Source organism: Panthera uncia (genome assembly GCF_023721935.1).
Source record: "Panthera uncia isolate 11264 chromosome B2 unlocalized genomic scaffold, Puncia_PCG_1.0 HiC_scaffold_24, whole genome shotgun sequence".
Taxonomy (NCBI): domain Eukaryota; kingdom Metazoa; phylum Chordata; class Mammalia; order Carnivora; family Felidae; genus Panthera; species Panthera uncia.
The window spans coordinates 37,996,691-38,019,422 of record NW_026057580.1 but is presented as its reverse complement, the minus strand read 5'-3'; the positions used below and the strand labels follow the sequence as shown (position 1 = coordinate 38,019,422).

Below are 22,732 nucleotides of genomic sequence, written 5' to 3'. Positions count from 1 at the left end.
TAGTTTCAGGTGTGCAACATATTGATTTAACAATTCTGTACATTACTCAATGCTCACCACTACAAATGTAGTCACCATCTGTTACCATAAAACATTATTACAGTAATACTGGCTATATTCCCTATGCTCTACTTTTCACTTCTGTGGGTTATTTTATAATCTAAGTTTGTACCTCTTAACACCCTTTATCTGTTCTAACCCCTCTATTTTAGACTACTCCAATATTCTAACTCATGTCCCTGCTTTTACTATTCCTCTACTCTAATTCATTCTACCCAAAGTGATTTTTTAAAAAGATAAATCATATCATGACACTCCTTAGCCCCAAACTCTTCAATGACTTCCCACTTCTTACAATAAAATAAAAATTCGTCTTGAATATTAGATCTGCTGCCTCCCTTTCTTATCATTCTCTCCTTTGCTTGCTACATTTCAGCCATAATGACCTCCTTTTTGTTTCAAAAATGGAACCATACAGCATCTCAAAACTTCACAGGCATCATCCTCTCTGCCATACTCTGAAGTTAACATGTTACCTTAATTCAGGTGTCACCTCCTCGAGAGGGAGTTTACTGACTTTAATATTATGTAAAATAGCTTTTCCACTCCTTTATTGCTCTGTATATTCCTGTCTTTATCACACTGCTACCACCTTGTTCCAAGAGTAAGAAATACAATGGTGAAAAAACAAAGTCACTATTTTCACGGAGCTCATATTTTAGTAAGATTGAAAAACAAATTTATCAAGTGATAAGTGTTACGAACAATAAAACAGAATAAGGGAATACCATGGGTTTGTATGTGTGGCAGCGGGACATTTTATGTAGGTAGTCAGGTCTGAGTAGACATGAACAAAGTGAAAAAGGGAACTTTATGAAAACATGGAGTAAAATTATTCTAGGGGCTTCTGGGTGGCTCAGTCGGTTAAGTGTCCAATTTCAGATCAGGTCATGATCTCACGGTTGTGGGTTCAAGCCCTAAGTCAAGCTCTGTGCTGACTGTTCAGAGCCTGGAGCCTGCTTCGGATTCTGTCTCTCTCTCTGACCCTCCCCTGCTCGCACTCTGCCTCTCTCTCCCGCTCAAAAATAAACAAACATTAAATTTTTTTTTTAATTATTCTAAATGGATTTTTACTTATTTATTAATGCAGTACAATATATGAAAACCAGATATGAGAAACTGAAATCCTTGCTTTCCCTTATGCTCATATTCTAAACAAGTTACCATTTGCTTTCCTTATGAGAACGTGGAAGACAAGGTGAAACTCAAAATTATTATAACTGTACATTCCTAGACCCTTAAGTTAGATCCAACTAAGAGCGATAGCTTGAAATTCACAATCAGCCCAATACTTGTTGGCTGTATTTATGCTCTTTCCATCCTTCCTATGTTCATCTAGTTAGAACTTAAACTGAACCAGAAGCCTATAGAAGTCCAAAAGTTACCTAAGTACAAAAATATAATCAATCATCTGCATACTGAATGTACTAAGTAAGCATCAGTAACAGTAAGACATCTTTGGAGGTTCCAATAGCAAAACAAAAAATAACAGCACACAACACCACCTGTAACACAAGTTGCACCACTCTCGGCCTCTAATAGATATCTATTCTGCCCAAACAAGAATGGAGGTAAAACAGAGGTAATATGAAATGAACCCAGAAAAACTTAGAAGCTTTCCACATCTTCCCACTAGGAATCCCATACAAAACTCCCATCACTTTTAAATAAAGGCTGGCTTGCATAGCCATGTAAGTTTTTCTTTTGTTTTTGTTTTTTTGCTTTGCTATACTCAAGGAAGAATTAAGAAAATTAAGATCTCTTTCCCTATCCACCTCTATTAGGCCCTATTTGTTCAGAGTAATATTGAGGACCTACTGTAGTCCAGGCACTGTTCCAGGTGCTGTTAATAAAACCATAAACAAGGCAATACCTATCCCTCTACACCCTCTTACAGAATACCTACACCACAGTTAAGATATATTTTCTTAATTGAGAAATGTTTCTAATCAATTATTTTTTTTAAAGATTGCTTATCTTGTATATGAAAATCAACTTTGTCAAAGTATCCAGCTAATCCTTTTTAACAATCACTGCACAGTAAGCTCATTTTTCTAAACATGTTTATAAACAATTTATATTTAATTTGGAATAAACACTGAACCCATACTCAAATTGAGCAATGCAAACACTCAAGTTCCTGGTCCACAGTCACAACAGATTTATCAGTATTTGAGAGTCCGTATTTATATGGGCAAGGAACCAATATTGTTACCCATTACCACCATTCCCAACAATAACATGCAGCTTTTCTTAAGACTTAGTCCACCTACAACAAATGTTTCGCTTTCCCTCACAAGTGAATAAAAATGGAACCACCCAAACTTTGTCTATTAGCTTTGGTGACCGTCCCCAAATTGACATTGTGAATCTCGTTCTATATTTTCAGATAAATTATGTTATAAAATATCTTTAGCAAAACACTTCGTAAGAACATCAGACATGGCCAGACTTAATCTGAATACTGGATGCAAAAGGAAGCCCGAAGCTCTGCGAAACAGAAAGAGCAGAGAGCGTACATGAAACATACCCAAGTAAAACTACCTCTCCCCTCCCTACTTAGGATTGGCCCCCAATTTCACCCAACCTTAGCAATCTGAAACTTTCCATCAACACCAAACAAGATGCGACTGCCATCCGCTCTCATCTTTAGGCCACCACCAAAAAATTTAAAATGTCAAAGACTTAACGCGTGCACTCTCAAGGGACACCCACCAACTCCAGCTCGCAGCGGTATCCACCCGCGCCCTCTCGGCCATGTCCGCCCCCAGCCAAGCTCCTCGCACCGGTGGACTCGAACCCAGCGCGCTCGCAGCACATTCCCTCCCAGCCATCGCCCGGGCAGCCCCCGCCCCCCCCCCCCCAGTACCTCTGCCGCCCCCAAACCCACCCTGTGCGAATAACTGAATATCCGGAGACCAGGGCCACACTTCCCTGTATTTCCCCCACCCTATCCCCTGCAAGGGCAGAAATAGGTATACCTTCCAGAAAAGTAATCTCCCCTGCGCTGCCGCCGCTCTTGCCAGCCGCCATCTTCCTCCTCCCACGCCGCCTCCTTCTTAATCCATGGCCCACACCACCGCCGCGCTTGCCGGGATGAGGGGCCGCGCCGCAGGAGGGTAGCCGCCGCAGGGTTGCGGGCCTAGAACTCGGCCGTCAGGGGGGCGGCGCTCCCACGGCCAGATGGGCCTACACAAAAGCAGGCCAGGCGCTCCCGGGCCTATCCGCGGGCTGGCGGGTGGCAAGGCCCGCGGCCTGGACTTCTCCTCAGGCCCCTCCGGGGGAACGCGAGCGGCGGCGACGGCGACGGCGCTTCCCGGGCCCGGTTCCTCTCGGCCCACGACTCCCCATCCACCGCCTACCCAGGCCGCCTGAGACGCTTTCCCCAGCCGCGGGACCCAGGAAGAGAGGCTGAAGGCGAGCACACAAACACACCTCCCTTCGTCCCGGGCCGTAAAATGGCCGCAGCCGCCGCGCCGGGGCGGCGAGGTCTCGGCGACCGTCAGGCGCCCCCAGGCCCTTCGCTCCCTCTGCCGCCGCCGCCGCCGCCGCCGCCGCTACGGCCGTCCGCCCACCCCGCCCAGGCGTGAATGCATCAGCGGAGGCCTTTGCGACTGTCCATGTGGACAGGGGTGGGTCTCCTCTGCCACCGCCTCGCGTCCGTCGCCACAGCAGCTCCAGCCGCCGCCGCTGCCGCTCCTCCCCCACGGGCGCTGGAGCTGCCGCCCGGCTCCCGCCCCCACCGCGACGCCGCCGCCCCCAGCGCCGCTCCCCCTCAGGAGCCCGGGCTCGGCTCGCGGGCAGAACGGTCTGCGGCGCCGCACGGAAGACCGACTTGAGGCTCCAGACGCCGTGGCTCTCGGTGGAGCGGGCCCTGCGCGGCGCCGACTCGGCCTGGACGCGTTTCGTCCGAAAAAAGTCTCCACCGCCGAGGGCCCCATGGCAGACCTGGTGTGTGAGCGCTTCTAAGCCAGGCTGGTGATGAGCTTGGGTTCTGTGGCACCACAGTTGCCTAAAAAAAAATGTTAGAAGTTCCTTTCTTTGACCAGGCCTTAGAATTTAAACCATAGTCAACTGAAGAGCGTAGGTAGAGTGAAGTAGGGCAACCACATGTTAAGAAAATGATTTGTGGTCTTCATTTTTAAAAGAAGCTTTCAAAATAATTTATCAAGGAAGAGTCTACAGTACATTTTGGATGACAGTGTAAAAAAAAAAAAATCCTGTCATACGTGCCTGAGACTTCAAAATCCATACCCTGCCTTACAAATCAGGCCTTATAATTAATTGCAGCTTATTATATCGTGTTTATTTTCTCTTTTCCTTTTTTCTTTGGCTTTTTACAATTACAAAAGTAAGGCATTCATTAACGAAAATCTGGAATACAGGAAAGGGAAGTGATGCCTGGCTCCACCACCAAAACTCAATTCTTTTAGGTGTGTAGTCCTCTAAGCGAACATTTTTCTTAAATCGCTCACTATTCCTCTTTAAAAAACGAAAATTTCTGCTATGTATCTCATTGAAAATCCAACAGCCACTAAATTGATGCAGAAAAGGTATGATTAAAGTGCAGTCTTTGAGGAATGAACTGCTCTAGTTTGTCCTGTTAGCCAAGGCATAGGCAGAAAATCTTTCCCTTTAAAACTTCTTTTAAAATCTTATCCTAACATGAATAACCTTTCCTGATTTAGTATAAGTAACATAATGAATGTAATTTATTATAATTTGTTGCTTGAGGATGTTGAATGATCCAGTTGTGATGCTCTATGACATAGTCTGTGCCAGTGACAGTATAATACTGAGGTGTGTAAATAACAGGCAGATGTGGGTGACTGGACTCATTTGTACAGACTCCAAAATACAGTTTTAAAAAATAATCTCTCATTTAAAAATAGATGCATACTGGCTTTGAAAATGGAAAAAGGTGTGGGAAGTCAAGGAATGTGGGTGGCCTCTGGAAGCCAGCTTTCAGAAAAGGCAAGGAAATGGATTCTGTTAGAGCTTCCAGAAAGCAAAGCCAACACCTTGATTTTAACTCAGTGAGACAGAACGTCCGGACCACTGACCTTACAGAACTGTAAGATAATAAATTTTTGCTAAGTTGCTAAATTAGTGGTCCTTTGTTGCAGCAGCCGCAGAGAACTAATATACATGGAATGGGAAACAAGGTGGAGTTACATAAAAGACGTCTTTTGAGCAGCCTGAGGTAGGATCTTTAAGACAAAGTCCATTGTTTTGTGTTACGAATTTCAGCTAATGTCTATGGGAACACATAATTCCAACTTTAAAAATGTGGCATCAAAATCACCTGGAAAGGCTTGTTAAAACAGGTTGCTCTACCCCACCCCTAGAGTTTCTGATTCAGCGGGTCTGGAGTACACCTGAAAATTTGCATTTTTAATAAGTTCCCAAGGTGTTACAACATGCTGCTGATTAGGGGACCACATTATGAAAACCACTACATTAAACAATCTCTAAATTTCCTTTCAGTTTAATTCCATGAGTCTGCAATTACAAGTGAAATGATCAGTTTCCATGTTAAAGTATAAGATTAAAGATATTTCAGAAATCACTACTCCTCCTTGTGAACATTATCATTTAAAAACGGATAGTATCATGTGACTCTTAAGGTACTCCGGCCTAGAAAAAGATTGAGGATATGTCCTTGAAATATAGCTATATTTATTATATATGCATATATATATATATGTATATGTTTAATATATTTACAAATGTAGCCTTTTTTTATATGTACATTTTGAATGATACCCAGGGGTGGTACTAAGAATGCTTTTGAATGGTAGAAATACAAAATGTTAGAATTACAAAACCAATTCTCTGAGTTATACAATCAATTTTTATTACAAGTTTAGCATGTCTTTATTGCTTAAATTTAGCAAATTCTATTAAGATGTAAGCTAACCTGTCACATTTAACACAATTTAATTCTGGCATAAAAGATAAATAGAAAAGTTAGACTAAAGCTTGAATGGATGTGTAATTACAGTAGATAAAAAAAGCTACTTTATTTTTCTAATTATTCCATTAAAAATTTTTGGGAAAAAAGGAAAAACAAAGCAGAGATCTGCCACCCAAAATTTTAATTCTAATTCTAAAGCCCTCTCTTTTCTAATAGCATTTTACTTACTTAGTCTGGTCATCCAGTACCAAGTTTAAATTCTAAACCTGGTCTTCCATACTCAACAATGCAAACATCTCATCTCCAACCACAATGGTCAGTGGTATTGACCAAAGGACCCATGTCTGCAAGGCAACACAATCATCCTATGCAAACAGAATTCAGAGGAAAACAGGGTGGAGACTGATGACAGGATCTTTTGGAGGATCCAAGAGCATGAGACCCTCTCCAAAGCTACTCTTCTGCCGAGATTCTTTACTCAGTACATAGTATTGGCATCCACCCAGTTTCACAAACTAGAAACCTAGGAATCATCTTTTACTTGCTTTTTTTAATTAAATCTACATCCTTGAATATATCTTTAGCTTATTTTTTTAAGTTTATTTGTTTATTTTGAGAGAGACAGACAGTGCAAGTGGGGGGAGGGACAGAGAGAGGGAGAGAGAGAGAATCCCAAGCAGGCTCAGCACTGCCAGTACGAAGCCTGACGTGCGGCTCGAACCCACGAAACGATGAGATCATGACCTGAGCCAAAACCAAGAGCTGGACACTTAACCGACTGAGCCACCCAGGCACCCCATGTCCTTGAACATATCTTGAATCTATTCACATTTTTTCCAATTCCAATGAGCCCATCCTAGTCTTAGCCAGGGTGGCTCAGCCATACTACTGTAATAACAGCTTCAAACAGGCCATTCCATGGTCTCTCTGCCCACCCTCTAATCCATTTCTCACACAAAAGCTATAATGATCTTAAAAAATAAAAAAAATCAGATCAAAGCACCTTCCCACTAAAACCATTCAAAGGTTTCCTGTTGCTCTTAGGATAAACTCCTAAATCCTTAATCGGTCTACTGGGCCCTCCCTACCTACTTCACCAGCCTCATCTTTAACAGCATTTTCACCCTCTCGGTTAAGCTCCAACCATTTTGTTCTTTCAGTTCCACAAATGCTTCATCTTCTTTTCTACTTTAAAGACTTTGGACACGTTTTATCCTCCATCTGCAATGCATTTTTTGTCTAAATAGGGACTTGCACCAGTAGGGTAATACATATCTGCTGAATAAAACAACATATTTAAAATAATCTTTGTCAAGGAAAATTCAGAATTGTAGAATTCTAGAACCTGGATTCCTTAGTTACCATCTAATTCAGTCTTCTCAGAAGTCCAGAAAATGTCTTTGCCCAAAGTAACATTGTGGTAAAAAGCTATGATAAAGGCCCTAAAACGGATCAGCAATCCAGATGTGAACCTGGGGCCTGGGTTTGAAGATTACAATGCTGAAGCAACTTGAGCTCTTTCCAGGAGGCCAGGAACTGACTGAAGGAGGACTTGTGTTGGTAATAGATACATAATAACAAAGCTTCCTCTCTGTATTTGGCTACAAAATCTTCTTTTGTATCACCGTTGTATCCTCCATTTTAGCCAGATTTAAAATTCCTCGTATAAAACTATAGTTGACCCTTGACCAACATGGGTTTGAATTGCATGCTTCCACTTATGCATGGAATTTTTTCAATACATAGAACTGTAAATGTATTTTCTCTTCTTTATGATTTATAAATAACATTTCCTTGTCTCTGGCTTATTTTATTATAAGAATATTGTATGTAATGCATATAACATACAAAATATGTGTTAATTGACAATGTTGTCAGCAAGACTTTGGTCAACAGATAAGTTTTAGGGGAATTAAAAGTTATATGCAGATTTCCTATTGCATGAGGGATTGGTGCCTTGGGACCAAGGACCCCTGACTTGTTCAAGGGTCAACTGTATTTGAATAAACTGATTCATATTTTATGCTGGTAGAGCTTAATAATTATTAATAAAATAATGCAGTTTAAATACATATATTTCTTTGAAAACGCAATTATCAATCTTGTTCTTTTAAACACTATACTTCAAAGTACAGCATAGGGGTGCCTGAGTAGCTCAGTTGGTTAAGCCTCCAACTTTGGCTCAAGTCATGATCTTACGGTTCATGAGTTGGAGCCCAAGTCAGGCTCTTTGCTGTCAGTGCAGAGCTCCTTCGGATCCTCTGTCACCTTCTCTCTCTGCCCCTCATTTGCTCACCCACTCTCTCTCTTTCAAAAATAAATAAACATTAAAAAAAGCACAGCATATAGTTAGTCCTTGACTAAATATAAGTTTCAGAAGACAATAGCAGGTTCTGAAAATTATGTCCGGTTGATAGTTTTTGAAGGTCTAAGTGCATTTGTGTCAGATAAAATGAATATAATGAAATGAAAGTCATGTATAATTTTTTGTTATAAGGATGCAAGTTTCTGTTTTTAACATAATTTCTACAATATAATATTCCACTTCACTTTCAACTTGTTGATTGTCTTATTTTTGCTCTTGTATAATCCTACCATGCTTCATGGCTTAAGTGAAGCTGAAACTAATATTTTTTTTAAATGTCAATAAATATATCCTTAGAATAACACAAATTTCTTGTAATGGTTCCTACCAGATATCTTTAGTGTCAACATTTATAAATGGACAGTGAAGTTTTCAAGTGACTTTCCTAGACCCTTGGCACTTTTGCTTTCGTGGGTCCCTTCCACAAGAATCACGTTAAAAAAAATTTAGGCTAGGTTTATAGTACTATATATGAAGCTATGTTTTTAAAATTTTTTAAGTTTATTTATTTATTTGAGGGGGGAGGGGCTGAGAGAAATAGGGGGAGAGAGAGAGTCCCAAGCAGGCTCTGTGCTAATGGCACAGAGCCCAATGTGTGTCTTGATCCCATGAATTATGAGATCATAACCTGAGCAGAAATCAAGAGTCAGAGTCTCCACCAACTGAGCCACTTAGGCACCCCAAAACTATATTTCCAATTAAAATGTTTAAGGTAGGTTTTTTTTGCCCCAAAACTGCTTTCGTCTAAAGAGATAATCTAGGCTGGATTGTTATATATTTGTTATCATGATGTTAATTCTTTCTTCTGATTTTAAAAGAACATTAAAACATTTTTCACAAGGCTTTGAAAGTATCATAGGCCACAGGCACTGTGCTTCCTGTGCCTAATGGATGTCAGCTGTGTAGATGACTGCTGGATCCTTTCATGTTCATTACTGGAAATTATCACATGAAAATCATATCTAGCTGAACTCTGAGGCAGTGGTGCTTACACTTTAACATGCATAAAAATCAACTGGACAGCTTGTAAAACAGTTTCCTGGGCCCCATCTCAAACCATCTAATTCAGTAGGTCACCGTGGGGGCCATGAATTTGCATTTCTAATAAGCTCAAAGGTAATGGGGGTGTGCTGATCTGACAACCACACTTCAGGAACCAGTGCTTGGAGTAATGTATGTATCTAAATGTTTCGTTTACACAAAGGCAGTGCTCTCAATATGATTTGCTAGGTATATTATCTACATCTCCTAACCAGCATTTCTTGACACATAGTAACAAAAACATATATCGTTATTTTTGTTTTAGAAGTGGAAACAGACCCAAAAGTTTGAAAACTTTCCCAAGATGACTCAGCTAGGAAAGTCTAAAGCTGGAACTTGAGCCCACATCTATTTAGACTCCAACGTTCATGCTCCCCTATTTTCATTATCATATGGCAGTGATCTCAAAGGTAAAATATAATCATTGGCCTAGAGGCAAAATCTTAAACATGAAATAATGCATAAAAATGGTAGAGACTAGACTTTATCTAGACTTTCACTGTTGTATTTGCCCTTATTAAAGTTTGCTGATGGCCTTCTTTCCGGCTCTTTATTCCTCAGTTCTTTAAAAAAAATTTTGTTTATGTTTATTTAGTTTTTGAGAGAGACAGACAGAGCACGAGTGGCAGAGGGGCAGAGAGAGAGAGGGAGCCACAGAATCCGAAGTGGGCTCCAGGCTCTGAGCTGTCAGCACAGAGCCTGACACAGGGCTCAAACTCTTGGACCGTGAGGTCATGACCTGAGCTGAAGTCGGACGCTCAACTGACTGAGCCATCCAGGTGCCCCTATTCCTCAGTTCTTATCTCCAGTTAGTAACAGCAAAAGGAATATAGTAATGGCTTGCAACATAACTTTCTGAAAGTGCTGTGCAGTAATGCTAACTTCCAACTAAGGTTGTTTGGGATTTTTCATTTTTCATTAACTTCACTTTGCAATTTAAACTGCTGAACAAGTCAACAAACTTAAATCCTTAAAGCACCAAAAAAGTAAGGGTTAGCTTGCACTCAGAGTTTGAAATTTAAACACCTTCACCTTATGAAGTTAAAAATATCATTTTATAAGTAGCTTCCTCATTCATTTTCTTAATATTCTCTCATTATAAACACATGACCTAATCACTTTCTCTTTCTCAGTCTATACATCTGTGTGTGTGTGTGTGTGTGTGTGTGTGTGCGTGTGTGTGTGCGTGTGTGTGTGTGTGTTTCCTACTGCTTTTCTTTCTCTGATTCTTTTATTCATCAAGAACACAGTCTAAAACAGATATAGGCTATTTTCTAAGTTATATTTTTTAAGAAAATGCTTTGATGACCTCAAAGTTTACCAAACCTTTGCCCACCACCCTAGTGTAAAGGGGCACAGTGATTTTTACCAATCACACAGACATAATAAGTACTGAAAGATATATTACAAGGATAAAGAAATGATCATATACATCATGGAGCATTCATTTAATGAAATGCTTTGCAGCTATTTAAACCCATGAAATAGATCTGTTTGTACTGATCAGGAAAGTAGCTATGATTAATTAAAAAGAAAAAGCAAATTATAGTTCAATTTCCTTTTCATAAAAATAAATTTATGAATATATATAATAATCTGTGTAGCATGGGGTATTTCAGAGGAAAGCGGTTAGAGGATTGATGTGGAGGACTTTGTCTTCTTTGTTATGGAATTTTATAGGTTTTGGATTATGAGGTAACTTACTTTTTTAGCATTTTTCAGTATTTTCAAATAATTTTAAGCTAATAAATAAAGCCATGTTTTTTAGATATTTCTTGAACCTTCAAAGTTTAACAGTATTGGGGCACTTGGGTGACTCAGTTGGCTAAGAGTTCGACTTCAGCTCAGGTCATGATCTCACAGTTCTTGATTTCAAGTCCCCCATCTGATAGCAGAGAGCCCACTTCAAATCCTCTGTCTCCCTCTCTCTCTTCTCTTCCCCCACTTGCTCTCTCTCTCTCTCTCAAAAATAAATAGACATTAAAAAAAAGTTTAACAGTATTATCTAACCATTTTTTAAAATGTTGTTTCTTGAAACAAAAATATGGTCATGGTGGACTTTCCCAGTTTGTATATTTATCCTCATCTGTCAGGCCTTTTCCCATCCTTAAAGTGTTTAAAATTTTAGGTGTGAAAACAATACAAATTCAATAATCTTGGAGGTGGGAAGACTATTTTATGTATCAATTATGACAGTTCCAGATTATTACAGTTGATTCCTTTATTTTCTATTTCTAGTATTTGGTTTGTATACATTAGTCTTGAAACCACCATGGAATTAGGTGGAATCAAATGAAGTTGCTGGATTTTTCAAGTAAAAAATGGTCAGATGTTGGGGCACTTGGGTGGCTCAGTCAGTTAAGCATCTGGCTCAGGTCATGATCTCATGGTTTGTGAATTTGAACCCCACATCAGTCTGTGCACTGACTGTGCAGAGCCTGCTTGGGATTCTCTCTCTGTCTCTGTCTCTCCTTCTCTCTCTGCTTCTCCTCCACTTGTGCATTCTGTTTCTCTCTCTCTCAAAATAAATTTAAAAACTTAAAAATAATTGGTTAGATGTTGGTACTTTCTTATGGCTCTACCTAAAAATCAATAGCTATCCTGAATTAAGTCATATGATATCTTTACCTAGAAAATAATTATGGAAAATTTAGATTTGTCTTAATATTATATTATATACACATGAAAACATAATATTACAAAGCTTGGTTTATTAAAGGTATAGTTTACATGGTGACTACATTAAACCTATAATACAGGCATGTACTACAACCTTGGTTTCAATGTATTAGAAGAGCAAACAGTATGATATTATTAAGAATACATGCCAGCAAATATCCATAATGTGATAAATTGGAGATTTAGGTTCTTTTTTTTTAATGTTTTTAAGGTTCATTTATATCTGAAGGAGAGAGATACAGAGCATGAGTGGGGAGAGGCAGAGAGAGAGACACACACAGAATTCAAAGCAGGCTCTGTCAGTACAGAACCTGACACGGAGCCTGAACTCACAAACCGTGAGATCATGACCTGAGCCAAAGTCGGATGCCCAACCAACTGAACCACCCAGGTGCCCCGCAGATTTAGGTTCTTATGAAATCATCTCATTTGGGGAGATGGAAGGAGATGTCAGGACTTTAAAGTTTATTTATTTTGAGAGGGGGGGAGCAGCAGAGTGAGAGAGGGAGAGAGAATCCTAAGCAGGGCTTGATCTCATGAACCATGAGAGCATGACCTGAGCCAAAATCAAGAGTTGGGCTTAACCGACTGAGCCACCTAGGTGCCCCAGAGATATCAGACCTTTAATGAGGAATTACTTAAAAAATGTTTATGATTATTTCCTCTTGGGAAAAAGTCATACTTTAGTAATGTTTTAAATCAGAATATATAGTGAATTAGAAAACATTTTGTATTGTTCAGCATTTTATGCCCATGAAAGTATTTTATTTTCTACATATTACTTTGTAATCCTAAGCAAGATAAACCATTTAGGTATTTGGTTCTATGAATGGGTCTTCACCGTGCAAAGGCCCTTGCCTCTTATGTAATAAACTGGACACTGTAGGTCAAGTCCCATTTCTGATAGACAGGAATAGGCTAGGGAGCATTATGTAAAATCAGAACTAAAGCTGCAAACACTAGTGCTGAGACCCTACCTTACTCCTCCAGTCCCTTTTCCCAGAGGGGACTTTGTGCATGACTTCCAATAAGCCATGGTCCTAGGGAGCCATTAACACCATGTCAGTTACCAGTCATATCTAACCTGAAGGGGAGACAATTTGGACTGGGTGAGAGTCTATCCTGAGACCAGGCATGAAAGAAAAGAGGAATAGGAAGTTGATGCAATTTCCTTATTACCTACTGTGATGACTAAATTAGCCTACTTGAAAACAACGTTAAGTACCTGATCTATTTGCTTTAAGTCATGTATATAGGTTAGGCAGCATTTAGTATGGATTTAGAAACTATCTGGAATATGAGGGTCTTAAATCAACTAAGAATATGCGGGCTAACATTCCTAAGACTTTTTTTTTTTTAATTGCTGTGATAATGTAAACTCTTCTGCAATACCATAATGGGAGAAAAAGAATCCTGGCGTACTTGATTAAATAAATTCTCTAATGTTGTTGAGATAGTTGACCCATTTAAATAAAACATTATAGGAATCTTTCCTCAAAATGGGTATATATGTATACCTCTGGCAGAGAAATCAAACCAAATGTAAAAGTTAGATACAAAAATAAATTTGTCATTTTCCAGCATCTGGCATGGTGTTGTAGAGGTATTCAATAAATATTTGCTAAAGTATTTTATAATTTATGTACTTTTTATCTTTTTGAGTCTGGATATATTTATAGGTTTGGTGGTTTGTATAGCCAAACCTACTGGACTGAAATTTTAGTATGGAATAGTGCACTGTGATGCAAAATTTTTTTTTTTCTCTTGTAGTAATAGGATCAGCCCTTGAACATGGACTTGGCTTCTCCCCAGTGGCAGATCTGGGACATAACTGTGAGCAAAGAGTACTGGAGAGTACATGCATTCTCACTACTAATATGCACTTTTATTCAACATAGTACTGGAAGCCTTCGCCACAGCAATCAGACAACAAAAAGAAATGAAAGGCATCCAAATTGGTAAGGACGAAGTTAAACTATCACTATTTGTAGATGACATGATACTATATATGGAACACCCTAAGGACTCCACAAAAAAGCTTAAGAACTAATAAATGAATTGAGTTAAGTTCCAAGGTACAAAATTAATATATAGAAATGGTTGCATTTCTATGTACTAATAATAAAGTATCAGAAATAGAAATTGAGACAACATTTCCAAAAAGAATAAAGCACTGAAGAATAAATTTAATCACAGAGGTGTAAAACCTATACTCTGAAAACTGTAAGACATTGGTAAAAGAAATTGAAGATGACACAAATAAGTGGAAAGATATACCTTGCTCATGGATTGGAAGAATTAATGTTTTAAAATGTCCATACTACCAAAGCAATCTACAGATTTAATATAATCTATCGTAAAATGTCAACAACATTTTTCACAGAACTAGAGCAAATAATCCCAAAAGTTGTAGGGTACCACAAAAGACGCCAGATAGCCAAAGAGTCTTGAGAAAGAAAAACAAAGCTGGAGGTATCACAATCCCAGATTTTAAGATATATGATAAAGTGGTAGTAATCAAGATAATATGGTATTGGCGCAAAAATAGACACATAAATCAATGGAATGTAATAGTCCCAAAAAATGACACTTATATAGTCATTTAATCTACAACAAACGAAGCAAGAATATATAATGGGGTAAAGACAGTCTCTTCAATAAATGGTGCTGAGAAAACTGAACATCTACGTGCAAAATAATGAAACTGGACTACTTTTTTATACCATATACAAAAATAAACTTAAAATACATTAAAGATTTAAATATCAGACCAGAAACCATAAAAAATTGAAGAAAACAGGCAATAAGCACTTGGGTAGTGGCCTTAACATATATATTTTTGGATCTGCCTCCTAGGCAAGAGCAACAAATGCAAAAATAAGAAAATGGGACCACATCAAACTGAAAAGCTTTTGCACAGTGAAGAAAACCATCAACAAAACAAAAAGGCAATTTGCTGAATGGAAGAAGATATTTGCAAAAGATATAACTGATAAGGGTTATCTATCCAAAATATATAAAGAACTCACACAGCTCAATAAAAACAACCCAAACAATCCAATTAAAGAACGTGCATAGAGGGCACCTGGGTGGCTCAGTCAGTTGAGCGACTGACTTCGGCTCAGGTCTGATCTCACGGTTTGTGAGTTTGAGCTCTGTGTCAGGCTCTGTGCTGACAGCTCAGAGCCTGGAGCCTGCTTCTGATTCTGCATCTCCCTCTCTCTCTGCCCTTCCCCCACTCATGCTGTCTCTCTGTCTCAGAAATAAATAAACATTAAAAATTTTTTTAGGGGCGCCTGGGTGGCTCAGTCGGTTGGGCGTCCGACTTCAGTTCAGGTCACGATCTCGCGGTTCGCGAGTTCGAGCCCCATGCGGGGCTCTGGGCTGATGGCTCAGAGCCTGGAGCCTGCTTCCGATTCTGTGTCTCCCTCTCTCTCTGCCCCTCCCCCGTTCATGCTGTGTTTCTCTCTGTCTCAAAAATAAATAAACGTTAAAAAAAAATTAATAAAAAAAAATTTTTTTTTAAAATGGGCAGAGGACCTGAATAAACATTTCTCAAAACACACATGCACGTGCACACACACACACACACACACACACACAAACAAAAAAACATACAGATGGCTAACAGACACATGAAAATACGCTCAACATCACTAATCAATAGGAAAATGCAAATCAATGGCATAATGAGATGTCACCTCAATCTTATTAGAAAGGCTATCACCAAAAAGACAACAAATAAAAAGTGTTGTCAAGGATGTGGAAGCAAAGGAACACTTGTGCATTGTTGGTGGGAATGTAAAATGTCATGACCACTGTGGAAAATAGTATGGAGGTTCCTCAAAAAATCAATAATAGAAATACATGATCCAGCAATTCCACTCTGGATATTTATCCAAAGAATATGAAAAAACACTAACTCGGAAAGATATCTTCACCCCTATGTTCATTGCAGTACTATTTATAATAGTCAAGACATGGAAGCAACATAAGTGTCCATTGATAGAAGAATGGATACAGAATGTGATATATATATATATATATATATATATATATTAGGTATATGTTATATATAATGAAATATTACTCAGCCATAAAAAAAATGAGATCTTGCCATTTGCAACATGAATAGACCTAGAGTGCATTATGCTAATAATGCCTAGAAATAGAGAAAGACAAAGACCATATGATTTCACTTATATGGATTTTTATAATTGAAGTGTAGTTGACATGCAATATTATAGGAATTTCAGGTGTACAACACAACAATTCAACATTTATGTAAAGTATAGCTTGTGTAGTCTTCAGTTTCTTTCAGCAGTATTTTATACTTTTCAGAATACAGGTCTTTCATCTCCTTGGTTAAGTTTATTCCTCTCTTTTATTCTTTTTGGTGCCATTGTAAATAGAATTGTTTTCTTTTTTTTTTTTTTTATTTTTTTTTAACATTTATTTATTTTTGAGACAGAGAGAGACAGAGCATGAACAGGGGAGGGGCAGAGAGAGAGGGAGACACAGAATCTGAAACAGGCTCCAGGCTCTGAGCTGTTCAGCACAGAGCCTGACGCAGGGCTCGAACTCACGGACTGTGAGATCATGACCTGAGCCAAAGTCGGACGCTTAACCGACCAAGCCACCCAGGCGCCCCTAGAATTGTTTTCTTAATTTCTCTTTCTGCTACTTCATTATTAGTGTATCAAAACACAATCAATTTTGTGTATTAATTTTGTACTCTGCAACTTTACTGAATTTGTTTGTTCTTAGAGTTTTTTCATGGAATCTTTAGGGTTTTCTATATATAGTATCATGTGATCTGCAAATAGTGACAGTTTAACTTCTTCCTTACCAATTTGGATGCCTTTCATTTCTTTTTGTTGTCTGATTTCTGTGGCCAGGATTTCTGGTACTATGTTGAATATTAGTGGCAAGAATGGACATCTTTGTCTTATTTCTGATCTTAGAGGAAAAGCTCTCAGTTTTTCACCAGTGATTATGGTGTTAGCTATCAGTTTGTCATATATGCCCCTTATTATGTTGAGATTTTTTATCCTCTACATTCATTTTGTTGAGCGTTTTTTATCATAAATGGGTGTGGAATTTTGTTAAATGCTTATTCTACATCTATTGAGATAATCATATATTTTTGTCCTTCATTTTGTTGATGTGATGTATCACATTGATTGATTTGTGAATATTGAACTGTTCTTGCATAAAATCCCACTTAATCATGGTGAATAATCCTTGTAATGAATGTATTATTGAATGAGATTTGCTAATATTTTGTTGCAGATTTTTGCATCTATGTTCACCAGAGATATTGGCCTATAGTTTTCTTTTTTGTAGTGCTTTTGTCTGGTTTTGGTATCGGGGTAATGCTGGCCTTGTAGACTGTGTTTAGAAGCTTTCCCTCTTTGTTTTTGTCTTTGTTGTTTGTGGTTTTTGTGTGTGTGTGTTTTTTGGAATAGTTTGAGGAGAATAGGCATTAACTTTTCTTTAAATATTTGGTAGAATTCATCTGTGAATACATCTGGTCCTCGACTTTTGTTTGTTGGGAGTTTCTTGGTACCTGATTAAATTTTATTACTAGTAATTGGTTAGTTCAGATATTTTCTATTTTCCTGATTCAGTCTTGGAAGATTGTATATCTCTAGGAATTTATTCATTTCATGGTAGTCTAACCTTTGTATTTCTGTGGTCAGTTGTTACTTCTTTTTGTTCACTTCTGCTTTTTTTTTTATGTTCCCTCTTTTTTTCTTGATGAGTCTGGCTAAAAGTTTACCAATTTTGTTTATCTTTTCAAAGAACCAGCTCTTGATTTCATTGATATTTATTTTATTTCATTTTTTAAAGTAGGCTCCATGCCCAATGTGGGGCTTGAACTCATGGCTCTGAGATCAAGAAGCACATGCCCTACCAATTGAGCCAGCCAGGTGCCCCTCATTGATCTCTTCTATTGTTTTTTACTCTCTATTTCATTTATTTCTGGTTTGGTCTTTATTATTTCCCTTCTTCTACCAACTTTGGGCTTTGTTTGTTCTTCTTCTTCTAGTTCCTTTAGGTGTAAAGTTAGATTGTTTAAGATTTTTCTTATTTTTTAAAATAAGCCTATATTGCTATAAGTTTCCCTTAGTACTGCTTTTACTGTATTCCAAAGATTTGTGTCTATATTAAAATTTTTTAATGTACCTCTATTTTAATAAAAATCTCATATGTCAGTTTTACCATATGTAGAACAATATCTCCAAGAATAGTTATCTTTAATAGTTTTTGATTGTCACAATCTCAACTATTGACACAGTAGATGCTAAAGCAAAGACATTCTATTCTATTTTAAAATCCAGTTTTTAGGGGCACCTGGATGGCTTGTTTGGTTAAGCATCTGACTCGTGATCTTGGCTCAGGTCATGATCAGGTTGGTGAGTTCAAGCCCCGCATCAGGCTTTGCACTGGCAATATGGAGCCTGCTTGGAATTCTCTCTCTCTCTCTCTCTCTCTCTCTCTCTCTCTCTGCTCCTACCCCACTTGCTCTTTATCCCTCTCTCTCTCAAAACAAATAAATAAACTTAAAAAAAATAAAATCCAGCTTTTATTCTGAAAGTTTAATAAAAGCAAAGGAGATATACTCAACTGACACCAAATTGCTGCAATTTTAGATCAAATAGTACATTCCTCAAGGACATGAAATATTTTTAAAGATTTCTTTATGTATCCCATAGTGTAGTGTCTTGAACATAGAAGATATTTAATAAGTAGTTTTTTCATCTGAATTGATGAACCAAAGATTCTAGCATTAAGATACCAGTAGACTCTAAATACCCACTTTACTTTTAAGCTTGCTGTTAATAAAGATGAGAGTTATATCTAATATGCAGCTACTTAGATCATGTTTCCTTTGTTACTCAGCCTGACCCAAACAACTCAATAGATAGTCATATTTTTCAGATATTTCTAAACTTTTTAATGCAATTTTAACCTTTAGTCACTAAAATTAAACTCCTAATCACAAAATTGTTTGTATTTATTTATTTATTTATTTATTTATTTATTTAAACAGAGAGAGACTGAGAGAGAGAACACAAGTGGGGCAGAGGAGCAGAGATAGCGAGAGAAAAAGAGAGAGAGAGAATCTCAAGCAGGCTCCATGCTCAGCGTGGAGCCCTACCAGGGCTCAACCCCATGACCCTGGGTTCATGACCTGAGCTAAAATCAAGAGTCAGATGCTCAACCACATGAGCTATCAAGGTGCCTCCACAAAATTATTTTAAATATGTGGTATGTCCATGAAACAAATTCAGAGGAATCCTAAAACATGATGCATATTATTCTGACTTCAAATACTAACTACCTTGTTTGTCTGCCTTCTTGTATGTATATTTGTATTTATGTTTATGTTGTATTTATTATAATTCAATATTTGTTGTTGTTTTTTTTTTTAAATCAGCCATACTTCTTACTTAATGTGTGCTACTCATGAGCTTTAAACACACAAAAATGCTAGAATCCCTTATGAAACTTTCCTCTATCCATATCAGACTATTAGAGATGACATATAGGCTTACCTTGGAGATACTGTGGTTTTAGTTCCAGACCACCATGGTAAAGTGAACATTACAATAAAGCAAGTCAAATGAAATTTTTGGTTTCCCAGTACATATAAAAGTCATGTTTATAATATAGTCCATTAAATGTGCAACAGCATTATGTCTAAAACAATATATACATACCTTAATTAAAAATACCTTACAGCTAAAAAATGCTAACCATCATCTGAGCTTTCAGTGAGCTACTTGCAATCTTTTGCTAGTAGAGGGTCTTGCCTTGATGTTGATGGCTGCTGAATGATCAGGGTGCTGATTGTTGAACAATGGGTTAGCTGTGGCGATTTCTTAAAATAAGACATCAATAAAGTTTGCCATATGTATTAACTTTTCCTTTCATGGACACTTTCTTTGTAGCATGCAATGCTGTTTGATAGCATTTTACTCACAGTAGAATTTCTTTCAGAATTAGAGTCAATCTTCTCAAACCCTGCTGCTGCTTTATCAACTAAGTTTATGTAATATTCTAAATTCTTTGGACAAACCTTCATCCATCTCAAGAATCTACTTTCTTTGCTCATCCATATGAAGCAATTCCTCATCCATTTGAATTTGATCATGAGATTGCAGCAATTCAGTCATATCCTCAGGCTCCACATTAAATTCTAGTTCTCTTACTATTTCCACCACATCTACAGTTACTTCCTCCACTGAAGTCTTTAACCTCTCAAAGCCATCCATGAGGATTGGAATCAACTTCTTCCAAACCCCTGTTACTGTTGATACTTTGACCTCCTTCAATGTATTCACAATGGTTCTTAATGGGGTTTAGAATGGTGAATCTTATCCAGAAGTTTTTCAGTTTACTTTGCCCATATCCATCAGAGGAATTACTGTCAATGGTAGCTACAGTCTTAAGAAATGTATTTCTTAAATAATAAAACTTGAGAGTTGGAATGACTCCTTGATCCATGGGCTGCAGAGTGGATGTTTTGTTAGGCATGAAAACAAAATGAATCTCACTGTACTTTTCCATTAGAGCTGTTGGGTGGCCAGGTACATTGTCAATAAGCAGTCATATTGCTGTTTTGCTTTCTTATCATTCATTTGTTCACTGGAATAGCACTTTTAATTTCCCTCAAGAATTTTTTCCTTTGCATTTACTACTTGGCTAATTGGTACAAGAGACCTAGCTTTTGACATGCCTTCCCCTCTAAGCGTAATCATTTCTAGCTTTTGACTTAAAGTGAGAGATGTGAGATTCTTCTTTCACTTGAACACTTAGAGGCCATTGTAGGGTTATTAATTGACCTAATTTCAATATGTGTCTCAGGGAATAGGGAGGCCCATGGATAGGGAGAGAGATGGGGGAACAGCCAATTGGTAGGGCAGTCAGAACATACAGTTATCAATTAAGCTCACTGTCTTATATGGTTGCAGTTTGTGGCTTGCCATCAATTAAAATAGTAACATCAAAGATAATGGATCGCAGATCACCATAACAAATATAATAATAATGACAAAGTTCAAAATGTTGTGAGAATTACTGAAATGTGACACAGAGACATGAAGTGAGCAAATGCTATCATAAGAACATTGCCAATAGATTTGCTTAATGGGGGGTTGCCATAAACCTTCAAATTGTAAAAAAACTGAAGTAGCTGTGAAGTGCAATAAGGTGAAGGGCAGTAAAATGAGGTACGCTTGTAGTAGTAAATCAAAGCCTTTTGGTATTTTGAAATACCAAAGTTAGATGGCTTGAAACTAAAGCCTTTATATGATTAAGTCCCTGATGAAATGTGTCACGTGCTAAGATGATTCACAATGCACATACACATGTATAAACAAACATCAAATATTCTTTAGACACAAGGCTGTTTGGATTATTAATAGTAACTGGTGTGATGTTTATTACTAATGTAGTTAATGTGATCAATGTTACTGTGATCATTTTCTTATGTATTTATGGTTGATTACAGTAATAGATGATCAACTTTCCATGTATGAAGAATATGCTTTGGTTGGGAGACATCAGGATGACCTCACCAAACATGAAATTTCTTTAAAGAAATAATCTTACCATTTGCTAACATGTGAATGGGATCTGTTATTATTATTGACTAATATTCCACATCTATGAATTTAAAATCAATATCCAGTGATTTCTTGATGATCATAACAGCATTAGACATTTGTTCCTTTGTGATACTTTGCTTCAATACCTCTGTAGCAATGTTTGGCCCATACTGACTAGCACTAAATTCTGATAAATTACTGCAGACTAGGATGTGGTGGTCTCTCTTCTCTAGAGTTCTTGAACTTCAGTAATCACAGCTCTCAAAATAACTGGTTTACTCTAGTCAAGCATATAATAGACCAGTCTCTCTCTCTCTCTCTCTGTGTGTGTGTGTGTGTGTGTGTGTGTGCGCACACACATATGTGCATACTAAAAGATCACTTTATTTTTAAAACATCAGTGTTTCTATCAGCTGGAGTACTTGTGTCTGTTATCTAGCATCCATTTGCTGGGCCCAAGTAACCAAGAAATCACACAATGTTGTTTGATAAGTATGAGAGCAGAGTAAAGGGAGTTTGGTGATTTGGAGAGATTTTTCATCCACACTGTGGTGAATACAGTTGAAGGAGCCTGTCTTCACTATCAAACATACCTTTTCCAGCCACTGCACTTTTATCTACCATGTACAGAGTTCCCTTTGCTAGGTAAAAATTTTGTGGTTTTTTTTCTTTTTTTTCTCCTTAAAGTTTATTTATTTATTTTTGAGAGAGAACATGAGTGAGGGAGGGGCAGAGAGAGAGGATCCCAGGCAGTCTCTCTGCACTGTCAGTGTGGAGCCAGACATGGGGCTTGAACTCACAAATTGTGAGATCATGACCTGAGCCGAAATCAAGAGCTGGACACTTAACCAATGGAGCCACCCAGGCACCCCTAGTGCTGCTTTTCAATTCTGCTTTCTATATTTGATAGGCATTCTAATAAAAAAAATCACTGACATTGCTTTACTAATTCAGAATTTAATGTATGTTTATAACAATAGTGAAGCAATAGGAAACCCATGTGGTTCAGTGTAGGAGTGGTTACATTTAAAGCACAGCTCCAAAGGAAATTCC

General features: G+C 37.9%; 1 protein-coding gene and 1 long non-coding RNA gene across 3 annotated transcripts in view; one reads left to right on the top strand and one right to left on the bottom strand.

The window, feature by feature from the left end:
• SENP6 (SUMO specific peptidase 6) overlaps nt 1–3,194 on the bottom strand; it is a 115,082-nt gene extending 111,888 nt beyond the window's left edge. For both annotated transcript variants that reach the window (XM_049652893.1, XM_049652894.1), the window contains exon 1: nt 3,042–3,194. In XM_049652893.1, coding sequence (XP_049508850.1) covers nt 3,042–3,093 — 52 coding nt within the window. In that variant the 5' untranslated portion in view covers nt 3,094–3,194. The remainder of the gene's footprint in view (nt 1–3,041) is intronic.
• Nucleotides 3,195–9,652: 6,458 nt separating this feature from the next.
• LOC125937938 (uncharacterized) lies at nt 9,653–15,099 on the top strand. Its single transcript, XR_007462556.1, has 3 exons — nt 9,653–9,793; nt 13,833–14,020; nt 14,919–15,099. It is a non-coding gene; the product is annotated as an uncharacterized LOC125937938 (long non-coding RNA).
• The last annotated feature ends 7,633 nt before the right edge of the window (nt 15,100–22,732 follow it).